The sequence below is a fragment of the Phyllobates terribilis genome, unplaced genomic scaffold (assembly GCF_046119375.1).
Source record: "Phyllobates terribilis strain yellow unplaced genomic scaffold, ASM4611937v1 Scaffold_3__8_contigs__length_932513732, whole genome shotgun sequence".
Classification (NCBI taxonomy): domain Eukaryota; kingdom Metazoa; phylum Chordata; class Amphibia; order Anura; family Dendrobatidae; genus Phyllobates; species Phyllobates terribilis.
The window spans coordinates 336537120-336562556 of NW_027362763.1; the positions used below are offsets into that span (position 1 = coordinate 336537120).

Sequence of the window (25437 nt, forward strand, 5' to 3'; positions counted from 1 at the left end):
CAAGCTGCTTTGTTTTTGATATTCCTTGGTATTTGGCTTTGACAAAACTTTTTTGATACAGTAGTGTGTGGTTTGCATGCATTTTTAGCATATTTCCACAGCAGAAACAAGTTAAAAACGTAACCTTTTTTTAACCTGTGGATTTTCCACAACTAATGCAATTGTATGGGAAGAATCTGCACATAAAACTCAGTGTACTCACAAGAGAAATTGACTTGTTGTGAAGCATAAAAAAAATAAAAAGCTTAGTGGGCATGAGATTTCTATAAAACCCATCCACTTTGTTGAAACTAAGATACCGCATTTTTTGTGCAGTGAAAATAAGCATTCAAAACTCAAAAAAAAAAAAACCTCATTATGGGAACTTAACCTTATATCACAGCTAACTACATAGTAAGAGCTATAATTACTCCCCTGCACATTGACAGCCCGTCCTGTACACATAACCTGCTCCACAGTGTATCAAGGTGCAGGTGTACTTGACGCGCCCCCTGGGCCACTGCTGTAGTGCGGCGCACGTGTGCGCGGGGGAATACCCGGAGCCGGATCCGATGGGGGTAGTAGTCTCCGAGTGGCGGGGACCCGGTCCGTGCCCAGGGTGGTCAAACTAAGTGTGTGGCAGTCTTTGTAGATGTTGTTTAAGTGTCGACTACGCCACCCGTTGATTTGCGGTCGCAAGGCCGCCGCTGCAGAACAGTCCGCTGAGGCCGGTGGTATGTGTGCAGCAATGGTGGTATAACCCCCAACGGGAGAGGTATGGCCTCAGGGCAGCTGGTGCGGGTGAAGGGAGTGATAGAAAGGGCGTCCCGGTACCTTTAGTGCTGGTAGTGCGATGGAACACAGAGACTGATTGCAGTTTTCAATGCTTTACTCACAGATGTCATCAGTGTCAGTCCTGCAGGTGATGACGACCCGAGCCGTGCTGCGTCCACCAGGTACGGGGCTCGACCAACCCCCAGGCAGTTCCAGAGTGTGACCTTGAACTCCTTTCTCCGTTCCTTTCTCTGGCTGTCCCCACTAGGGACCCACCCATGTCCAGCTTCCTCGGGCCTTCTGGTGGTGAAACCTATCTCCGGTTTCCCTGACCCTATGTGGCGTGCCTTCGTGGTGAGTGTAGTGAGTGGTCGCGCCAAGACGTGGCCACGACCTCCGGTTCCTGGCTGAGGATAAGTGGCCTCCACCAGTTCGGGATCCGGTACCCTGATCTGCCAACCCTTCACCCGCTGACTCCTAGCGTGTTCGGGTTCCCTCTTCCTTCATGTCTCTGGGCCTTTCTCCAGGTTCCATTCCTTCCTTGTTCCTTTAAAGTTGACGCGCCCCCTGGGCCATGTTCAGGGGATACCCGGAGCCGGATCTGGATAGGGGTAGTAGTCCTTGTGGCGGTGACCCGGTCCGTGCCCAGGGTGTCAAACTAGGAGGCAGTGTTTGGCAGATAACGCTGTATGGTTCGACTACGCCACCCGTTGAATGCAGCGATGGAGCTGCCGCTGCAGGGCAGACCGCTGAGGCCGGTGGTAGGATGGTGCAGCGTGGATGGTATAACCCCCAACGGGAGGGGTATGGCCTCAGAGCAGCTATTGTGAGTTGGATGAGGGGAGTGATGGTGCGGGTGTCCCAGTACTGAGGGTGCAGGTGATACAACGAAACACGGAGGCTTGAAGTGCAGTTTCAAAGACTTTACTCACTGTTCTTTATCCGGTCGCTTGTGCACAATAAGGACCACCCGAGTCATGCTGCGTTCACCAGGGCAGGGACTCGGCCAGCTCCCAGGTAGTTCCAGAGCGTGGTCCAGAGCTCCCCTCTCTTCCTTCCTACTGGCCGTTCTCACCAGGGACCCACCTATGTCCGGCTCCCTCGGGCCTCTTGGTGGTGAAACCTTTCCTGGCTTCCCTGGCCCTACGCGTGGTATGCCTTCCTGGTGGATGTGGTGAGGGTCGTGCCAAAGCTTGACCACGACCTCCGGTTCCTGGCTAAGGATGATTAGCCTCTGCCAGTTTGGGATCCGGTACCCTTCTCTGCCAACCCTTCACCCTCTTCGTTCTCCTGTGGGATCTCAGGGTTCCCTCTCTCCTTGCGTCTCTGGGCCTTTCTGTCTCTTTCTCTCTGCTTCAGGCCTGGCCCTGGAGCTGGGCCCAGCCGGAGCCACAGCTCCCTGTCAGCCCCCTCTGGCTGAACTCCTCTCTGAACAGACCCTGTCTCTAGATGGTGCCCACCTTATATATTCCCTCTATGTGTGAGCCCAGGTGACTAGCACCCAATGGGCTCCTAGCTATACCCAGAGTCCCTCCCCTATCTGCCCCTACACTACAGGGATATTCCTCCCCCCTCCCCACTCCAGCCGGGGACAGACGCTGTCGTACCTGCACATCTACCTAGTGGGAGTACCGTTGTTCTGTCCCCCGGAAATGGGGTGAGTGTAGTGCATGCAGCTATCTGAGCTCTGTCCCACACTCCATCCTTACCCGGGAGTGGAATACCACACCTCTGGGTCGAGGTGCAATACCCCTGTAGCAGCCGAGTCCTCGGGGTGCTACATTCCCCCCTGGTAAACCACAGCACGTCCTCGGGCTGGAAAAGAGTAAAACATATAAAACATACAAAATTTTTAAAGTATATACTAACATATAAAACATTATAAGAACATTATCAGAAAAATATAATATCATAGGTAACTTTTCATATTACTATCTCAGCAGCATAAACTTTCAATTTAAAACTCTTTCACATTAAACGTTCTTGTTCTTCCGGTCACGGTGCAACTTGTGACCGGGTAAAGTGCAACAGTCACTAATAGAAAAGATAGTTCTTTATAAAACCAGTAGGGGGCGCTTAAGGAAGCGCAACTATTTACAGGGTATGGCCGCTCTCAGTCCTCGGCCAGTGGGGAATAGGAATGGCTGCTCACAGTCCTCAGCCTGTGGGGAATAGGAATGGCTGCTCACAGTCCTCAGCCTGGTCAGGGATAGGGGCACACAGGTAACAGTTCACTAGTCCCAACGGGGACCATACTCTTCATTCACAACAGTTCTCATACCCCGACGGGTAACTTTGTACAGTCCTGTTCACCTCTTATTGGTAACGATGCCCTCCTGCTCCTTCCTGAGGGTAGTCTTCAAACCCGTCCGGGTCCTCTTGATCTCCCTCGTACCGCAGCTCTTCCTCCGTCAACCGGTGCACGTGAAGGGCGTACGGTCCTTTGGCACACTGATGCCGGGTGAAGGTGACCTCATCACCCAGGTAAAGGTCACGTCAGCGGTGTCCCTCCGGCAGATGGCTCTCGACATCCCTGCGGGTGACAAAGACGTCGCCGGGGGTTCTGTGATCCCGGATAAAGCCCCAACCGTGCTCCAGTTGGAACTTTATTACGGTGCCGGTGGCGCGGGGACCGTGGGCCGCACGGGGGTTTCGTCGGGTCCGGCTTTTCTGCTCCGCACTTTGGACCTGCAGCTGCTCCTCGCGGACCTGCCTCTCTCGCCGTTCTCTGTTGAAGACCTCCAGTTGTTGTCGGCAGCACTCCGCACGCTGGGCTGCGGCCACCCGGGTCTCCTGGGTGAACCCCATGAGGTTTTCACCGGTGGGGTCCCAAGCGAATTGAGCCTCCTCCAACGGGAGCGGAACGATTTTGGCGGGCGCCGGAGCCGGGATCAGGGGCTCACACAAGGGCCGCTCCCTCCGGAGTCGGGGGTTAACGTACTCCGGGGGCCACACAAAGGGCTGCCCATCCGGGCAGGTATGCTGCGCAAACAGATCTTCACCCAGGGGCAGCACTGTGGAAGCCGAGGGCGCGGTGGGGGCATCGGCGCCCGGATTCACCAGGCCGTGCGACCAGGCCGGTGGCACTCTGAAGGTGAAGGGAACTTTAGAGACAGTGGCGCCCGGGGGTACTCGGCCCTGCGACCAGGCCGGTGGTATTTCCTGCTTCGCCGCGCTAAGGATTGGGGCGCGGGGCGTAGCAGGGGGCGTGGCCGCGGCTCCTGCCGTTTGAGGCCTAGTTTGGAGCGGTGGCGGTGCAGCAACGGGCACGATCAGTGGGACTTCGGGCTCTGCGACGGGGAGCTGGGGCAGGCTTACGGCTTCTGGGCTTGGGGCGATGACGTCCCCTTTACCTGCTTCCATCTCTTCAGCTCCCTCCGCGGCGTCGTCTCCGGCCTCCGTCCCTTCTGCATCATCTTCAAGGGCAGGCGTGCTCCTCGTTGCGGGTGGCGTCCTCCGCTGGCGGGTTCCAGCCTGCTGGGCCATCTCCCTGCTCCACTCGGCCAGCGCTTCTCGCTGCACTCGGGCTACCTTCCGAGCCAAGCTCTCCAGCGCGGTCTGTGCATGCTCCCGATCTCTGGGGAGCTGTGCCAGGATCTCCACCAGGCCTTCGGGGGTGGCGGCCTGCAACAGGCTCCTGACCATGGGGTCGGTGCTGCCTGACTCTCCCTCCATCTCCGGGTGTGATCTCTCCAGACCCCTCCAGGCTGCACCCATCCTCTCTCTTCCGTTCTTTATCCGCCCACACTGAGGGTGGTCCCGGGGCAACTTGGTGATTGTCAGTTTCAGGGGCAGCCCCCTCACGCTGATGGACATTTCTATTATTGCAGTCTCTGCTGGTGGGGGCGGTTTCCGCTTTTGGCGCCGTTCTTGGACCTGGCCCACGATGGGAGGTGGCCTCCTGCCACCCTCTGGCACGCCCACAATGGCGTCCGCTCTGCCAGGGCGGGAAATCGTCTCAGATGGCGGGAATTGTCTCTTTATGGCGGGAAACTCCGTGGATGGCGGGAAAAGGCTGCAGATGGCGGGCAAACGGCGGGAAACAATCCGAGATGGCGTCCGCTGGCGGGGACCCTCTGGAATTGGCGGGAGACTCCTTTTTACGGTAAATGTGAACTTTTCTTCAGGCACGCAGTACCCGGTGGTGGCGGGCACGGAATCCTGCCGACTACGCCAAAGTTGACGCGCCCCCCTGGGCCACTGCTGTAGTGCGGCGCACGTGTGCGCGGGGGAATACCCGGAGCCGGATCCGATGGGGGTAGTAGTCTCCGAGTGGCGGGGACCCGGTCCGTGCCCAGGGTGGTCAAACTAAGTGTGTGGCAGTCTTTGTAGATGTTGTTTAAGTGTCGACTACGCCACCCGTTGATTTGCGGTCGCAAGGCCGCCGCTGCAGAACAGTCCGCTGAGGCCGGTGGTATGTGTGCAGCAATGGTGGTATAACCCCCAACGGGAGAGGTATGGCCTCAGGGCAGCTGGTGCGGGTGAAGGGAGTGATAGAAAGGGCGTCCCGGTACCTTTAGTGCTGGTAGTGCGATGGAACACAGAGACTGATTGCAGTTTTCAATGCTTTACTCACAGATGTCATCAGTGTCAGTCCTGCAGGTGATGACGACCCGAGCCGTGCTGCGTCCACCAGGTACGGGGCTCGACCAACCCCCAGGCAGTTCCAGAGTGTGACCTTGAACTCCTTTCTCCGTTCCTTTCTCTGGCCGTCTCCACTAGGGACCCACCCATGTCCAGCTTCCTCGGGCCTTCTGGTGGCGAAACCTATCTCCGGTTTCCCTGACCCTATGTGGCGTGCCTTCGTGGTAAGTGTAGTGAGTGGTCGCGCCAAGACGTGGCCACGACCTCCGGTTCCTGGCTGAGGATAAGTGGCCTCCACCAGTTCGGGATCCGGTACCCTGATCTGCCAACCCTTCACCCGCTGACTCCTAGCGTGTTCGGGTTCCCTCTTCCTTCATGTCTCTGGGCCTTTCTCCAGGTTCCATTCCTTCCTTGTTCCTTTCCTCTTGTCTTTCTCTCTCTTGCTCCCTTCAGGAGCAGCACCCAGACAGGGCTGCTGCTCCCTGTCACTACTCTTCTCCTCTTCTTCTGTCTGACTGAACTGAACTCCTAAGATGGTGCCCACCTTTTATACTCCCTCTGACACCCGAGCCCAGGTGACTAGCCACCAATGGGCTACTTCCTATGCCCAGAGTCCCTCCCCTCTCTGCTCCTGCACCACTGGGATATTCCTCCCCCCCTCCCACTCCAGCCAGGGACAGACGCTGTCGTACCTGCACATCTATCTGGTGGGAGTACCGTTGATCTGTCCCCCGGAAATGGGATGTATGTGGTGCATGCAGCTAACTGAGTTCTAGTCCACACTCCATCCTTACCCGGGAGTGGAATACCACACCTCTGGTTCGAGGTGCAATACCCCTGTAGCAGCCGAGCCCTCGGGGTGCTACATACTAGCCCAGTGAGTTGAAGCGAGCAGCTGCAGAGAGAACACTTAATTTTCTCCCTGTAGCCATGTTTTTATTAACACAGCAATAAATGATTAAAACACTATTTACATGCAGATTATAGCAACTGGTATCTGGCAGACTGAGGTCATTGTTTGACCTCCAATTGACAACTCTCAGCAATTGTACATGGTAGTGGTGGGGGTGGCAACCATCTCAATGCAGTATTCACTATTGACAGTGGCATTTAGAAAATCAAACAGCTAGGGACGGTGGTCCAGTTATGTGACCCATCTAATTACTGCGATAGGACTAAAATGTCAAAGAAGGGATAAGCACATGTGCCAAGCTAGTCTTTACATTCCCGGCTCAGAGGTTAGAGTTCTGCTCTCTAGCTGATCATTACAGCATAATGGCAACAAACTTTATGCAGTTCAAATAGTCAATTCACTGGTCCAGTAATATTCACATTACTTGGGGATCTAGACCACACTCCAGTTAAGCAAAAAGATTCTGAAGACCCTGGCCTATCTGCTAAATGGTGGTATGTGGCCGCTGGACCAGAACCCTGCAAACCTTCATCTAATTGCTGAAATTCTCGGGGGCATCTTCTGATTAGTAGGTTTGACAAGACATCATGCCGCACCAGACCTAGTAATCAGAAGAGGGTTCACAGTGCTCTAGTCCGGGTCCTGCAAATCTTTTTGTTCAACTCTACCCTGCACCGAAAATTTGCTTAAAAACCTGAATGTCCAAACTCTCAGCTGCACTTTAACCCCTTTCTGATGTGAGATGTATCTATATGTCCCCGTACCTTAATGAACAGGTATTTATAGGTACCTCACCTTTAATGCGGCACTGTGACCGCAGTCGCGGTGATCTCATTAAAATTCCGGCGCCATCTTAATTCCGGGTAGATGGCGCCCCCCCCCCTGCAGATATGATTGCTGTGATTGGCTGTTCAATTCTGGAAAGCCAATCACAGCATTTCTCAGTGTTTCAGGCAATTTTGCCTGAAACACTGATGTGCAGCCTAGGATCGGTGCTGTAAGAGCACTGATCATAGGCTGGTGCCTGGCAATGCCAGGCCTCACCTGAGCCAGCTCTGATTGTCATTGTCAACGCACATCATTGATCAACCTCCGGTTGTTGTTTTTTTTCTTTTTAGCATTTTTTTTTTTTTTTAAAATAAGTCTCAAACCCTCTATTCAGTGGAGGAGGCATGCGCTTTCCTTGCCTCTGACACTGATCGTGAGGGGGAGGATCCCACCTTCCTTTATTTTTCCGACTGACTCCTCTTCCTCCTCAGGTGATGCTGAACTTCCACAAAGACACCCCAGGACAGAAGCTGAACCAGCACCCACCGTTAGTGACCCCGCATGGACCTCGCCACTCCCCCCCAAAAATATGAACCACTGATTCTTGATTTTTTGGCGCAATCAGGAATCTAGTTTAACACCACTGGCCTCACAGAAATTGAAAAAGTCTAAGTCTTTTTCTGAAGATTTTGTAAACCTCATGGCGAGTCAAACTAATTTGTACGCTCATTTTCGGCACAAAACCGCTCATCCTTTTCTAACTGGACTCCTGTAGATGCAATAGAAATGGTGAAGTTTTGGGGCCTGGTCCTTCACAAGGAGATACTGAAGCCAGAATTTTGGCAATATTGAAGCGTTGATGTTTTGTATAACACTCCAATGTGCTGAATAGTCATGACTCGGACACGTTTTGAGGCCATCCACAAATTCTTGCATTATAATGATAATGCATTGTGTCCTCACCGAGATGACCCCAACTTTGATCATCTTTTCAAAAGTTCGGCCAGTCATCGAGCACTTCAACAACAAGTTTGCTGAGGTGTACATGCCCCAAAGGGACATTTGCGTGGATGAGTCCCTAATCTATTTTAAGGGGAGGCTTAAATTCCAGCAGTGCCAATGTACCGACCACCTACTGGTGGTCAAGTACAAGAACAAAAGGGATGTCCTTTTCTTGACTACCATACATGGTGATGGCAACACTCCCAGCACTGTACGAGGTACATCTATACAGGTCACCAAACCAGACTGTGTACTAGGGTACAAAAAAAACATGGTGTGAGTTAGGCTATGTGCCTACGATGCAGAAATTATCAGGATTTTTTCCTGAGCGTTTCTGCATCTCCCTGGCAGAAAAAAACGCATGCGGATTGTACATGCGTTTTTCCTGCCAGGGACATGCGGAAGTGAAGCGTTGTTCACTTGCATTTCCGCATGCGGGTTGACAAGCACTTTCCAAGCTATTTTAGCATCACTTGGAAAGTGCTTGTCAACTTGGTCACACTATATAAATCCATGCAAATGGTATGGATTTATATAGTGTGACCCGAGAGAATGTGTATAATATTATATATATATATATATATATATATATATATATATATATATATATATATATATATATATATATATATATATATATATATATATATATATATATATATATATATATATATATATACACACACACACTCTGATGGCCCCCGGTGTCCTGCTTTCCCTCCGTCCTGCACTGCACTGAAGGACCTGTCGACGTCAGCGTCGCGTGACCCGTCACATGACTATGACGTCAGCGCAGGTCCTTCAGTCCATCGCGAACTGTCGGCATGAGGAGGAGCGCAGCGGGGGCCGCCAGAAGGTAAGTATATATTTTTTATTTTATTATTCTTTTTTTTTTTTTTTTTTTTTTTTTTTACAGTTTTCTATGGTCCCCGGGTCCGGAGGAGAGTCTCCTCTCCTCCACACCTGGGTACCATCCGCACATTAGAACGCATGGAATGCGCATCTACATATACAGTGATGTGTAATCCATGCGGTCTAATGCAAGTCAATGGCGGCGAAAACGCAGCACTTCCGCAAAATAATTGGTAGTGCTGCGTTTTTTCCGCAATGATAATCCGCAGCGGAAATTTCCACAGCATGTGCATAGCACATGCGGGTTATCATTGGGGAACATGGCAGGCCTTCTACCATGCGTTTTTTAAGCGTTTCTGCAGCATTTTGGCCGCTGGGGAAACGCTTAAAAAAACGCATCGTGGGCACACAGCCTTAATCTCTCACATGAAGTCCTTCAGCGGTACAGTGCCTTGAGAAAGGCCAAGGTGTGGTGCAAGAAGCTGGCCGTGCACATCGTACAGATGGCAATGCACAACGTTTTCCTGCTATCACGATGTGCAGGCCAGACTGCTACGTCGTACCTTCAGTTCCAGGAGGTAGTTATCAAGGCCCTGATATTTGGCAGTCATGAAGGAGCGGGCCCCAGTACTTCTGGAACTGAAGGTGCTCGCATCGTACCAGGCCAACATTTCCTGGGGGAGGTCCCTCAAAGCACAAAAAAAAGGTAAGTCACAAACGAGGTGCAGAGTGTCTTACAGAAGGGGAATACGCAAGCACACCACTTATCAATGTGATCCGGCCCCGACAAACCTGGCTTGTGTATGAAAGAAGGTTTCAGACTGTACCACTAAATTCATTTCTGACTTACACAACAGACATATGACAACCTGACCTACACTACACAACTGACGTATGCCACTACATTATAAAATTCACATACCAGGAAACAGTATATAAGTTTCAAAAAGGGGGCACTTGTTTGGCATTTTTACTGTTTAGGCACATCAGGGGCTCTGCAAAAGCGACATCATGCCCGCAGACAATTCCATCAGAGTCTGCATTCCAAAACGTCACTCCTTCCCTTCCGAGCTCTGACGTGTGCCCAAACAGTGGTTTTCCCACACATATGGGGTATCACCGTAATCAAGAGAAATTGCACAACAACTTCTGGGGTCCAATTTCTCCTATTACCCTTGTAAAAATAAAAAAATTGGGTCTAAAGTAAAATTTTAGTGAAAAAAAAAGATAAATTTTAATTTTTTTCCTTTCACATTCCTTTAATTGCTGTGAAGCACCTGAAGGGTTAGTAAACTTCTTGAATGTGGTTTTGAGCACCTTAAGGGGTGCAGTTTTTAGAATGGTGTCACCTTTGGGTATTTTCTGTCATAAAGACCTCTCAAAGTGACTTCAAATGTGATGTGGTCCCTAAAAAAAAAAAAAGTTTTGTAAATTTTGTTGGAAAAATGAGAAATCGCTGGTCAACTTTTAACCCTTATAAACGTCCTAAGAAAAAAAAAATTGTTTACAGAATTTTTCTGGTGTTCAGTAAATATGTGGGAAATGTTATTTATTAACTATTTTTTTTATGATATCTCTCTCTGATTTAAGGACATGAAAATGCAAAGTTTGAAAATTGCTAAATTTTCACCAAATTTCTGATTTTTTCACAAATAAACACCAGTCATATCAAATAAATTTTACCACTACCATGAAGTACAATATGTCACGAAAAAACACTCAGAATTAGTGGGATCCGTTGAAGCATTCCAGAGTTATTACCTCAAAGTGACAGTGGTCAGAACTGTAAAAACTGGCCTGGTCATTAATGTGCAAACAGCCTTCAGGGGTAAAGGCGTTAAAATCTAGCAATTTTTGTGCCTAGAAATTCATGATATACTTACCCTAGAAACTCCCAGAGGCGATCAAATACGCCAGGGCTCTTGTTGTCTGAACTCTGAGACATTGCTGTACGGTAATGCCTTTCCTTACAAGAAAAATGGGTTGACGTATCCACAAACCTGGTTGGATAAAACAAAAACATAAGGAGAGTCACTGGTGTTCTAAACCATGAGTGTTTCAAATGATATACATCTAGTACATGGTGTTGATCTTTTTTAACTTGATCTAATATTGAAACTACTAATTTCCAAGATAATGTCATACTCTACTGACACAAAAATCTGTAGGTTTTGGTCTACCAAATTGTTATATTTACAGCAAAATGAAAGAATCTTTACGAAAGATAAATGGATAGATAGGAAACTATAAATAAATAAGGAAAAGACGACTAAAATGAAAAACTGAAAAAGGAAACCAGGGTCTTCAACAGCAATGAGTGATTGATTCAAAAGCAGCACTCATGTGAGAGTGTTGAGTGAAGGTGGGGCATTGAGGAGGTGAAGCAGACTTATGTGGCTTAGGTATAGCAATATGATACATGACTCGACCATTGACTGCAAAGTATAAACAGAATAAACATGTTACAGAGATGTAAGGATGAAATACTGTCAGTGGTCATAGACTGACAGATGACATGGTTTTACTTCTAAACATTGATATCATTGACGATCAACCTACAACCAAGAAGAGTTAGAAGAAAATGTCATCACTGGCCATTAAAGTAAATACTGCAGAAAGATACACCAACAAGGTCTAGTCTGTCTGTTACAGTGCATGACCTAAGTATTTTAGACTGTTCAACATATATAACCCCCAGTTTGTTTAGCCATAATTGTAGAGAAAAAAAACTTGAACTTTTGTTACATACATTAATCCAATGATGCTAAGAAAAATGTATAAAATTTAACATCCGATTCTTCGGCTTATACAGTTTGATCAAAATGTGTACTATTTTTTACTTTGGGACAGAGGCGTAGCTAGGGGTTCAGCTCTGAGGGGGTGGGGGGTGGTGAGGGGCGAAACATCCGAGTGGGCCCCTAACCAGTTAACCGAGTGTACAACTACGGTGGTGAACCCTGATCGTGGGAATAGAGGAACCGCCACAGAGGACCACGTTGTTACTGAACATAAATCTTTCCACATAGACCAACACTAATATTACCACCATATGGTGACCATATAGTGGTAGATACCAGACCTGCAGACCATACAAGTAATTACAGTACAGGTATCTATAGTCACTTACAGCTGACATTCTTTCTGGTGGAGTAGTTCAATTTCCCATCTTTTCCATTTGGCCCAGACCGACATGACAACTTCCAGTCACAACTTGACTGCAAACATTACAACAAAAATACATTTAACTTCTTACATTTCCAACTCCATCCCCATCTATTCTCAACCTGCACAAACTCCTCATTCTACCGATACCCAAATACTGAGCCACTGCTTCCGTATGTGTCCCTTTTACTGCACCGGTTGTGTGGTACAAAAACAGAGCTCCTCTTACTGCCCCACATAACAATGCCACCACTGTGTCCCTTACAAAGTAATAATGCCTCATTTATACCCTCTAGATGGTAAAATTGCTCCCTTGGAAAGATTAATGCACTGTGCAAATGCCCTAGAAAAGTGTTCACATTTTGATCCTTTGATGGTTACAATACTTTGAGTGCCCCTATAACAATAATGGTTAAGTGCCTACTTAACATTTAATAATGTCCAATGGGTCCCCAAATATACAGCTCCTCTATACAGATTGTGATGTCCCCACAGCTCCCCTATATACAGTATGATGGGCCCATAGCTCCCCTGTACACAATATAATGCCCCACAGCTCCCATATACACAGAACCACGGTCAGTACATGAATGCAGCACCAGAACCACTATTGGTAAATGAACACAGCACTAGAACCACACTTTTCCTCCTCTGCATACTGCCCACAAGATACTGTGCTTTCACATTAACTTCCCTCATATACAATAAAAGTCCCTATAACCTTTGGCTATATAAGGCACTTCTTTCCCACTTTGGCAGCAGGGTGACAGCCACAGTAAGGAACCAGTGGCAGAAAGGTGACCTCTGATCAGTTATGGATCGGTACATGTGTACACGATCAGGACCACGGTCAGTACATTAATCCATTACCAGATTCACTGTCAGTACATGAATTCAACTTCTCCATACTGTGCCCCCACAGCGCTCACCTCTCCATACTGACCCCCCACCTCGACATACTGTCCTCAAAGCTCTCAACACTGTCCTGCCATGCTCCCATCTTTAAATACTGTTCCCCCACTTATCCATATTGTCCCCATGCTCTCGCCTCTACATACAATTGACTCGCCCACTGGGCCGTGGGGCACTCGGATCCGGGCAATAGGGGGAACGATGGGAGTAGTAGTGGCAACCCGGTTCCGTGGCTCAGGGTGGTCAGGCCAGTGGTAGTCCGTTATGTGTTGTTGATTATGTCCGACTACGCCACCCGTGGATTTGCGGTCATTAGGAACCGCCGCTGCAAGGCAGACCGCTGGGGCTGATGATGTGTGCAGCTGGGATGGTGTCACTCCCCACGGGAAGAGTGCGGCCCCAGGGCAGTGTAGTGGATGGTGGGAGTGATGGTGGTGAGAGTCCCAGTACCGGTAGTGCTGGAGGCGCGATGGAGCACACAGACAATAGGTTGCAGTCCAGGGTCTTTACTGAAACAGGTAAACTGACCCATAAACAGTCCCAGCTAGGAGGGGACCTGGATGTCTGAGAGCAACGGGGAAATTGGCCCTGGTCAGGGTGAGGGTGTAGGCCTACCGTGCTTTCTGCGCTCCTTCTGGCTATCTCCTCGTTATAGGGTAACAGCCCACGTTTCCGAGCTTTCCGTGTATTCTCGCCTGTATGGCCTGCGACGTGGGTTCCTTTCTGCTCCCAGCCTTGTACGGCTTTACTGGTCCCTTCGGTTGTGGCAGGGCCTCCAGGCTTCTTAGGCCAAGGAATATACAGTCCCTTGCGGACTGGTTCTCTGCTGGGGGATATAGAATCCTCCCAGCCTCAGACACCAAAGTCTGGTAAAGTAAGTCTTTTATCTGCCAAGACAGGCTCACTTCGCCTCTTGTCTCTGGCTTGTGGCTCTCCTCCTGCCACACTTCCTCTTAGGTGCAATACAAAACTGTCTGTCCCTGCTCTGCTCTGGGAAAAGTCTCAGTCCTGAGACAGGCCTTCAAGTTCTCCCTAACCCTGCCCCCAGTACCAGCTTTTATAGGGGCAGCCAGCTCCCCCTACTGGCCTGAGACAGGAGGCATTGCATGCTAATGTTCCCCTGACTAGAGAACCTCCCCCTTGCTCTCAGACACAGCTTTATTTACACTTGTGGCATCCAGGCCAGGGTGACACACAATCTCCTCACACTCTCATATGGTCCCCACTCACTCCAAATTCTCCATCCTGTTGCCCCATTTCTCCATATTGTCACCTACGCTCCCACCTCTCCATGCTGTGCTCCCACTTCTTCATATGGTCCACTCATGCTCCCATTTCCCCATATAGTATCCCACATTTCCATAATGCCTCCTACTTCTCTAAATGGTCCCCCCACTCCTCCATATTGCCCCAAACTTTGCCATACAATCCCCCCACAGTCCCACTTCTCCATATGGTCCTCAGACACTACCAATTTTCCATCCTCTTACCCCATATTGTCCCATATGGTCCCACCTCTCTATACTGTCCTCCAACTTCTTCATATTGAACACCAATTTCTTCATTTAGTCCCCCAACACTCCCATTTCTCCATACGGCCCCCCAACCTCTCCATAATGTCTCCCCACTTTTCCAAATGGTCCCCCCACTCCTTCATATTGTCCCCCATGCTCCCTTTTCTCCATACTGTCCAAACACCATATGGTCCACCCACCACCATGCTGCTCCCTCTCACAATTTTTCACACTGCCCCATAATAAACAAGCAAAACATGTCTTTTGCCGCTCTGCGGCTCAGTAATCACAGCTGCAGAGTGATGTCATCAGTGTGCAACTTCTTCACGTCAGGGTGGGGAGATGACGCACGCTCCCCTACTTCACAGCGCTGCAGTGTTGCTCAGATGTATTTACATGTAAGAGATGTGAATACATCTGAGCACAGGTAAAAGGGTGCGCTGTGCAGCCGAGGCTTTGCTTAAGTATAACCCTGGCGTAGTGTAGCTCCGGGTGGGCCCTCCCTGAGCACAGGGCCTATGGAGACCGCACCTTCTGCCTCCGGCTTTGGTATGGTATTTTAAGTTGAGCCCTATTAGATGACAACTACCACGGTAGAAAGTTAGAAATTGTACAGAGCCACACAACACCCTGACAGTACTGCTAGGCTATGGGCCAAAATCACCTGAAAGGCATAGTAACGCTGACCATCAAAAAGCAAAGGATGAAAAAAAAAAAGGGACAGTTTTTTTTAAACCAAAGCGAATGATTGAACGGGAATGGTAAATCTAATAATAAGAAAACTTCTACATCTCTTTCCTATTTAGGACACTTCTATACTTGGCAAAAAAAACGGCATCAATGAACTAGAGAGACATTTTTTCCAAAAACTGTATGTGAAAGCACATGTATGCATTCACCTGCTAATTTAATATACCTGGGTGGAAGTTCTGGTACGTAGGCAATATGTAAAGAAATATCACATGAATGACTGTCGATGTAATGCACAGGTAGCCCAAAACTCCCAAAGCAAAAGCAATTTTTACAGAGTGGCTTTCCATTGTAGCCCATATAGACATGTGCAACATTTCGCCATAAGTAATGGTTATTAAAACCCTGTTTACCTTGTATTAAACTAAACTGGTCACTGACAAATGTATAGTCAGGGGCTTAACAATCGCGGCCTCAGACGATGTGACCGGGCCTATGCAAGAGGAGGCTCCATAAATTTTCCTAACAAATTCATTTCAGACTATGTTGCAAAAAAGACTTTCATTGAGATGTATTCATAAGAGCAAAGCCAAAGCTTAGACTACAAAATTCTATTTAACAAGAATTCAACCACACAAATCTATGTAATTATTCATTAAACAAGTGTCCATCAGATAATTGACTTTAAAAGGTTGTTACTTAAAGAACACCCTTTCCCTTTTCATGCCATTAGCAATGGCACCACATGGAAGAGAAATGTCACAATACTTGAGAAAGAAAATTTCTTTACACAAGAAATGTGAAGAATACAAAATACAAGAAGAAAGATCAGCAAAGCTTTACGTAAATCGGTCAGAATACTGTAGCAAAAGTGATACAAAAATTTAACAAAGATTGACTGCAACCAACTCACAGAGATGTCCAGGCCAACCACGGAAGGGAACACAAAAACAGGAGCATCTCCTGATTAGACGGGTTGAAGAAAAACAAAAAAAACCAAACAGCATGCAGGTTCACTGCAGTTAGCTAAAGGAGTAGAAACCAAACCGGGATGAGTGTTTCCCGTGACATAATAAGGTGTACACCGTAGAGAAACGGCATGCATGGGTGTCATCCATGAAGGAAGCTCCTCCTAAAGCCCTTGCCAAAAGTCTGCCTACAATTTGCCAGGGCCCATGCTGAAAAATATGAATACTACTTGGACTCTAAACTATGGAGTGATGAGACTAATATAAATGTTTTTGGAACTGATGGCTTCAAAACTGTAAGGCGTTGCAAAGGTGAGGAGTACAAAGAAAAATAAATGGTGCCAACAGTGAAACATGTTGGCAGTAATGTCCTTATGTGGCACTACATTTTATTGATGGTGTATCATAATTCACAGATGTACTGTTCTATATTCAAAGAGGAGATGATACCATCACATTGCAAAAAAATAAGGTTTTTTAGTGTATGACAGCTGTCAATCATAAAAACTCTATATGAATCTGGCATCGCTGTAATCGCACCGACCCGAAGAATAAAGTCATCTAATCACTTTTACCGCACGAGGAAAGGCGTAAAAATAAACTCTTGGGTTAGGGTTGTGCTAGGGTTGGGGATAGGATTTTTTCAAAAGTAAAGAAAAAAAAAAATGACGACGATATGGCGACTAGTGTTGAGCACAAGTGCTCGCTACTTAAGTTTGCATTGGGTGCTCGGATATGCACCGAGTATAGCGGGTGCTCGAGTGACATGCTCAAGTCTCTGCCCCATATGTTTTGCAGCTGCTATACTGCCAAAAAAAACTCACGGGGATTGCCTGCCATGCACAAGCGATCCCAGCATGGTTTTTTGGGGTGTCTAATAACTGTCAAACATGCGGGGCGGGGACTCGAGCATATCACTTGAGCACCTCCAATACTTGGTGCATAAACGAGTACCCAATGCAAACTCAAGTAGTGAGCACTTGCGCTCAAGACTAACAACAACTTATTCAATATGATGACCTAATGTTACTATACCCCTTGATAAAATCCTTGAGGGGTGTAGTTGCCAAAATGGGGTCACTTGTGGGGGGTTTCCACTGTTTAGGTGCATCAGGGGCTCTCCAAATACGACATGACGTCCGCTCTCGATTCCAGACAATTTAGCATTCAAAAAGTCACACAGTGCGCCTTACCTTCTGAACCCTGCTGAGTGCCCAAACAGGTGTATTTTCCCTGCATATGGGGTATCGGCGTACTCAGGAGAAATGGCACAACAAATTTTGGGGTCCATTTTCTCCTCTTACCCTTGTGAAAATAATTTGGTGCTGAAAGAATTTGTGGAAAAAGTTAGATTTTTTTATTTTCACTGCTCTATATTATAAATATCTGTGAAGCACCTGGGGGTTCAGGGTGCTCACCATACATCTAGAGACGTTCCCTGAGGGGGTCTAGTTTCCAAAATGGTGTCACTTGTGGGGGGTTTCCAATGTTAAGGCACATCAGGGGCTCCCCAAATGCAACATGGCATCCGCTAATTATTTAAGCAAATTTTACATTTAAAAAGTCAAATGGCGCTCCTTCCCTTCTGAACCCTGCCGTGTGGCCAAGCAGTGGTTTTCCCCCACATATGGGGTATCGGCGTGCTCAGGAGGAATTGAACAACAAATTTTGGGGTCCATTTTTTCCTGATGCCCTTGTGAAGATAAAATAATTGGGGTCTAAAGTAACATTTTTGTGAAAAAAGTTAAAATGTTCAAATGTTCATTGTTTTCTTCCACATTCCAAAAATTCCTGTGAAGCATCTGAAGAGTTAATAAATTCTTGAATGTGGTTTTGAGCACCTTGGCGGGGGGGGTGCAGTTTATAGAATGGTGTCTCTTCTGGGTCTTCTCCGTCATAAAGGTCCCTCAAAGTCACTTCAGATGTAATGAGGTCCCTAAAAAATGGTTTTGTAAGTTTTGTTGGAAAAATGAGAAATCGCTGATCAACTTTTAACCCTTATAACTTCCTAACCCAAAAAATTTTTGGTTCCAGAGTCGTGCTGATGTAAAGTAGATATGCGGGAAATGTTATTTATTAACTATTTTGTGTGACATATCTCTCTCCACTTTAAGGGCATGAAAATTCAAAGTTTGAAAATTTACAAAATTTGCCAAATTTCTAATTTTTTCACAAATAAATTTCACGAGTCATATCGAAGAAATTTTACCAATATTATGAAGTACAATATGTCACGAAAAAACAATCTCAGAATCAGTGGAATCCATTGAAGCGTTCCAGAATTATTACATAACGTGACAGTGGTCAGAATTGTAAAAACTGGCCTGGTCATTAACGTGCAAACCACCCTAAGGGGGTAAAGGGGTTAAAGAATGAAAAAAAGAAAAAAAAAAAGATTTTACAATATGTTGCCAAATTTTTCATTCTATGCCTAGAAGATTTGGTCCAGTCCTTAAACCTCATGGAGATTAAACAAAATCAGCGATGTAGCAAAACCAAAGAAATGAGCCGGACTATAAGCTGGTATATGTGCAAAGTGTAAGCACGTTCACAATAGGCAAAACCCAAGAAAAAAACCCCAAAATGAGCACATACCCTACAGTAAGTAATTAGTAAAAATACATGTAAATAAAAAGATATTTAGTTAACACTATTTTGATTAAAGAGAAAAAAAGCATGAAAAGATAACCCACCATCGGGACGATCCTAACCAGTCTAGTATTAAACCTTATGTGTATCAAGCGACCTCAATGTGTAAAAGAGCAGAGCAAGACAGAGTCCTCACTAAAAAAAAAACCCATGCATGGGAAGCTATACAGATGAAATATTTAGCTCAGAAAGAGGGATCATGCCCCCTGTTTGTACAAAGTACAAGAAATTACAGTAAAACAAAAGGAATTATGTAGTTTTTAATATGCAGTGTACTCATTTTTGCATGAACTACTTTGAGTTAAACTGAAGATTTTTTAATGAAAGTTATATTAACCTTACTTTCATGTTATGGGTTAAAAAAATGTTCTATGAAGCATAGTCTTGTCAAAAGGGAAGGTGCCGTGATTTTAAGTTTTGCATTAATAATTATAAAATCAATTATTTTTAATATAAAATGAAATTAACTACATTAATATTTTATTAATTTTTATTTCAGCCACTGGTTGCTATCATTTTCATTTGGGGGCGTGCAACTGTGAGCACAACAGTAAGGCTGCGTGCCCATAATGCGGATTTAATGCGTTTCCGCGGCTGCATTTCCGCCGCGAAAACGCATGTTAAGTTGTCTGCCATGTTTCCCAATGATAATCCGCATGTGCTGTGCACATCCTGCGGAAATTTCCGCTGCGGATTACCATTGCGGAAAAATTCGCAGCACAACCATTAATTTTGCGGAATCCCGCCGCCATTGTCTTGCATTGAACTACACGTAGACATGCGGATATTATGCGATTCAATGCGCGGAAAGTACCCGGGTCTGGAGAAGAGGAGACGTTCCTCCAGACCCGGGTACCATAGTACTTCTACGGGAGCAGGATCATGCATGAAACCCCAGTTTAAGATACAGGAAGCAGCACCAACTAACAGAATTGGTGGTGCGGCCGGCTGTCCTCAGTGACGCTGTCTACTTGTCAGTATCATGGACAGTCACCAACAAAAAGCACAATATGCCCCAAAACAGTGCATCTAATCCCATCATGCGATACATTACACTGAGCCCTGTATCTAGATACCTGTAGTGTATCACGTGCTGTGAATAATCCCAGTGTGTTACACTAGATGTATCTAATCCCAGTTTATGATACAGCGAGCAACACCAACTAATAGAATCGGTGCTGCCGGCCGGCCGTCCTTGTTGACGCTGTCTTCTTGTCAGTATCATTGGCAGTCACTAGCAAAATGGCTTCGCACTGTGATCCTAAACTTCATCCTTTCTTATTTTACAAATACCCAGAAGGGGAGGAGAGGAGCGACATCATACACATGTGAACAGATCCCACCCACATTTACTGCAGTCGTAATGTGAGCTAGTTGTACACTAGTTCTTCATGGCAAGTTTCAGCAGCTGCTCCACCTAGTGTTTAACCCCTTTAAAGCCCATGACGTACTAATACACGTCTGTGCCCTGGGCTTTAAGAGCCTGACCCGTATTAGTAGGTCATCGCGATCGCGCGCGCACACAGGCTGTGCGGGCGCGATCGCCGTCGGGTGTCAGCTGATTGTCACATCTGACACCCGGTACTATGTGCAGGGAGCGGTACCGCACCGCTCCCGGCACATTAACCCCCGCAATGCTGCGATCGAAGTCGATCGCAGCATTGCAGTGGCTAAGGTGAGGTGATCGGTATACTCCCCTCCTCTTCCGGCCTCCAGCGCTGTCTGCCGAGGCTTCCCGGGTGTTGCCATGACGACCTGATGTCGTCATGACAACATCTAGGTCACCAGAGAAGCAGGAAGATTTTTTGGTCATGCGCAGTGCATGACCAAACAATCTTCTCACTGTGCAGCGCTGACTGCCTGCATAGCACAGGGATGGTGCTCCATCCCTATGCTATGCAGGCGATCAGAATAAAAAAGTGAAAGTCCCACAGTGGGACAAAGTAAAAAAGTAAAAAAAACTCTCAGAAAGTGAAAAAAAAAATATAAAAAAACAAAAACAATAAAAGTACACATATTTGGTATCGCCGCGTCCGGAACGACCTGACCTATAAAATTGTCCCACTAGTTTACCCCTTCAGTGAACACGGTAAAAAAAATAAATAAAAAACGAAGCAAAAAACAATGCTTTATCATCAAACCGCCAAGCAAAAAATGGAATAACACGCGATCAAAAAGACGAATATAAATAAAAATAGTACCGCTTAAAACGTCATCTTGTCCCGCAAAAAACAAGCCGCCATACAGCTCCATCATCCGAAAAATCAAAAAGTTATAGCTCTCAGAATAAAGCAATGCAATAAAATAATTTTTTCTATAAAATAGCTTTTATTGTGTAAAAGCGCCAAAACATAGAAAAATTATATAAATGTGGTACCGCTGTAAACATACTGATCCGAAGAATAAAGCTGCCTTATCAATTTTACCACACGCGGAGTAGAATAAAAAAATAAAAAAAAAAACAATTCCTTAATTGTTGGTTTTTGTTTATTCTGCCTCCCAAAAGCTGGAATAGAAAGCGATCAAAAAATGTCACGTGCCTGAAAATGGCACCAAAAAAAACGTCAACTCATCCCGCAAAAAACAAGCCGTCACTTGACTGTCGGCCAAAATATGGAAAAATTATAGCTCTCAAAATATGGCGATGCAAAAACTAGATTTTACAAAAAATGCGTCTTTTAGTGGTGTGACAGCTGTCAATCATAAAAACCCGATATCTTTCTGGTATCTCTGTTGTCGCACCGACCCGAAGAATAAGGTCGTCTAATCACTTATACCGCATGAGGAATGGCGTAAAAAAAACGCTAGGGCAGGGGTTGGGGTTAGGGTTGTGCTAATGTTAGGGTTGGGGTTAGGGTTGGGCTAGGGTAGGGTTAGGGTTGTTTTTTTATTTTCAAAAGTAAAAAAAAAAAAAAGATGATATGGCAACTAGTGTTGAATGCAAGTGCTCGCTACTTGAGTTTGTATCAGGTGCTCGGGTATGCATTGAGTATCGCGGATGCTCGAGTCTCCGCCCCATATGCTTGGCGGCCAAAAAAAACCTTGCGGGGATTGCCTGCCATGCACGACCGATCCCCGCATGTTTTTTTGGGGGTGTCTAATAACCGTGAAACATGCGGGCGGGGACTCGAGCATTTCACTTGAGCACCCGTGATACATGGTGCATACCTGAGTACCCGATGCAAACTCAAGTAGCGAGCACTTGCGCTCAAGAGTAATGACAACTTATTCAATATAATGACCTAATGTCATCAAATTCTGTGTCGTACCTCTGGGTTCAAAATGTTCACTATACCCCTTGATAAAATCCTTGAGGGGTGTAGTTTCCAAAATGGGGCCACTTGTGGGGGGTTTCAACTATTTAGGCACATCAGGGGCTCTTCAAGCGCAACATGGCGTCCGCTGTCGATTCCAGCCGATTTTGTGTTTAAAAAGTCACACAGTGCTCCTTCCCTTCTGAACTTTGCCGTGCGCCCAGACACTGTATTTTCCCCACATATGGGGTATTGGCGTACTCAGGAGAAATTGTACAAAAGTTTTTGGGGTCCATTTTCTCCTCTTACCCTTATGAAAATAAAAAAATTGGGGCTAAAACATCATTTTTGTAGAAAAATTTTGATTTTTTTATTTTCACGGCTCACTTCTGTAAAGGACTTGGGGTTCAAGAAGCTCACCACACATCTAGATAAGTTCCCTGAGGGGTCTAGTTTCCAAAATGGTGTCACTTGTGGGGGGTTTCCACTGTTTAGGCACATCAGGGGCTCCCCAAATGCAACATGGCGTCCGCTAATTATTCAAGCAAATTTTACATTCAAAAAGTCAAATGGCGCTCCTTCTCTTCCGAACCCTGCCGTGCGCCCAAACAGTGGTTTTCCCCCACATATAGGGTATCTGCTTACTGAGGAGAAATTGCACAACAAATTTTGGGGTCCATTTTTTCCTGTTACCCCTAAGAAAATAAAAAAAAATTGGGTCTAAACTAACATTTTTGTGAAAAAAGTTAAATGTTAATTTTTTTTCTTCCACATTCCAAAAATTCCTGTGAAGCACCTGAAGGATTAATAAAGTTCTTGAATGTGGTTTTGAGCACCTTGAGGGGTGCAGTTTTTAGAATGGTGTCACTTTTGGGTATTTTCTGTCATAGAGACCCCTCAAAGTGACTTTAAATATGGTGTGGTCCCTAAAAAAAATGGTTTTGTAAATTTTGTTGGAAAAATGAGAAATCGCTGGTCAACTTTTAAACCTTATAGCTCCCTAATAAAAAAAAATGTTGGTTCCAAAATTGTGCTGATGTAAAGTAGACATGTGGGAAATGTTATTTATTAACTATTTTGTGTGACATCTCTCTCTGATTTAAGGACATAAAAATTCAAATTTTGAAAATTGCAAAATTTTCAAAATTTTTGCCAAATTTCCATTTTTTTCACAAATAAACGCAAGTGATATCGAAGAAATTTTACCACAATCATGAAGTACAATATGTCACGAAAAAACAATTTCAGAATCAGGGGGATCCGTTGAAGCGTTCCAGAGTAATTACCTCATAAAGTGACAGTGGTCAGAATTGTAAAATTTGGCCTGGTCATTAACGTGCAAACCACCTTGGGTTGTAAAGGGGTTAAAGTGGAAATACCAAACCTTTTTAAATTTTTCAGATTTTACTTAATTAAAAACAAGATCATTTTAAAAGAAAATCAAAACATTAAATACTTTAAGGAGGAAGGTGCCATAAAAAAAATAAAAAAAAAAATTCTTCAACAAATAAAAAAAATTAAAGTAAATAAAGCTGCTTTGTTTTTGATACTTCCTGGTATATGGCTTGGACAAAGCTTTTTTGATACATTCATGTGAGGATTACATGCATTTTTAGTGTTTCCACAGCAGAAATGCAATCCTCCATTTGGGGGAGGATTTTATTTTTTAGTGAAGCCACGGATTTCAAAAATACAACGGGGGTCAGTTTACACAGCTTATATATATATATATATATATATATATATATATATATATATATATATATATATATATATATATATATATATATATATATATATATATATATATATATATAGTACAGACCAAAAGTTTGGACACACCTTCTCATTTAAAGATTTTTCTGTGTTTTCATAACTATGAAAATTGTACATTCACGCTGAAGGCATCAAAACTATGAATTAACACATGTGGAATTACAGTTATACGAAAAAGTTTGGGCACCCCTATTAATCTTAAGCTTAATGTTTTATAAAAATTGGTGTTTTTGCAACAGCTATTTCAGTTTGATATATGTAATAACTGTTGGACACAGTAATGTTTCTGCCTTGAAATGAGGTTTATTGTACTAACAGAAAATGTGCAATCTGCATTCAAACAAAATTTGTCAGGTGCATAAGTATGGGCACCCTTATCATTTTCTTGTTTTAAATACTCCTACCTACTTTTTACTGACTTACTAAAGCACTTTTTTTGGTTTTGTAACCTCATTGAGCTTTGAACTTCATAGCCAGGTGTTTGCAATCATGAGAAAAGCTACTTAAAGTGGCCACTTGCAAGTTGTTCTCCTGTTTGAATCTCCTCTGAAGAGTGGCATCATGGGCTCCTCAAAACAACTGTCAAATGATCTGAAAACAAAGATTATTCAACATAGTTGTTCAGGGGAAGGATACAAAAAGCTGTCTCAGAGATTTAACCTGTCAGTTTCCACTGTGAGGAACATAGTAAGGAAATGGAAGAGCACAGGGACAGTTCTTGTTAAGGCCAGAAGTGGCAGGCCAAGAAAAACATCAGAAAGGCAGAGAAGAAGAATGGTGAGATCAGTCAAGGAAAATCCTCAGACCACCTCCAAAGAGCTGCAGCATCAACTTGCTGCAGATGGTGTCACTGTGCATCGGTCAACTATACAACGCACTTTGCACAAGGAGAAGCTGTATGGGAGAGTGATTCAAAAGAAGACGTTTCTGCAAGCACGCCACAAACAGAGTCGGCTGAGGTATGCAAAAGCACATTTGGAGAAGCCAATTTCTTTTTGGAAGAAGGTCCTGTGGACTGATGAAACCAAGATTGAGTTGTTTGGTCATACAAAAATGCGTTATGCATGGCGGCAAAAAAACACTGCATTCCAAGAAAAACACTTGCTACCCACAGTAAAATTTGGTGGAGGTTCCATCATGCTTTGGGGCTGTGTGGCCAATGCCGGCACCGGGAATCTTGTTAAAGTGGAGGGACGCATGGATTCCACTCAGTATCAGCAGATTCTTGACAATAATGTTCAAGAATCAGCGATAAAGTTGAAGTTACGTAGGGGATGGATCTTTCAGCAAGACAATGATCCAAAACACCGCTCCAAATCTACTCAGGCATTCATGCAGAGGAACAATTACAATGTTCTGGAATGGCCATCCCAGTCCCCAGACCTGAATATCATTGAACATCTGTGGGATCATTTGAAGAGGGCTGTCCATGCTCGGCGACCATCAAACTTTACTGAACTGGAATTGTTTTGTAAAGAGGAATGGTCAAAAATACCTTCATCCAGGATCCAGGAACTCATTAAAAGCTACAGGAAGCGACTAGAGGCTGTTATTTTTGCAAAAGGAGGATCTACTAAATATTAATGTCACTTTTCTGGTGAGGTGCCCATACTTATGCACCTGTCAAATTTTGTTTGAAT

At 45.5% G+C, this 25437-nt stretch overlaps 1 protein-coding gene across 5 annotated transcripts in view; it reads right to left on the reverse strand.

Annotated features, from left to right (window-relative positions):
• Window positions 1-25437, reverse strand: part of TP63 (tumor protein p63) — a 343415-nt gene that overhangs the window by 159203 nt on the left and 158775 nt on the right. For all 5 annotated transcript variants that reach the window (XM_073675174.1, XM_073675172.1, XM_073675173.1 and 2 more), the window contains exon 2: window positions 10756-10872. In XM_073675174.1, coding sequence (XP_073531275.1) covers window positions 10756-10872 — 117 coding nt within the window. The remainder of the gene's footprint in view (window positions 1-10755; window positions 10873-25437) is intronic.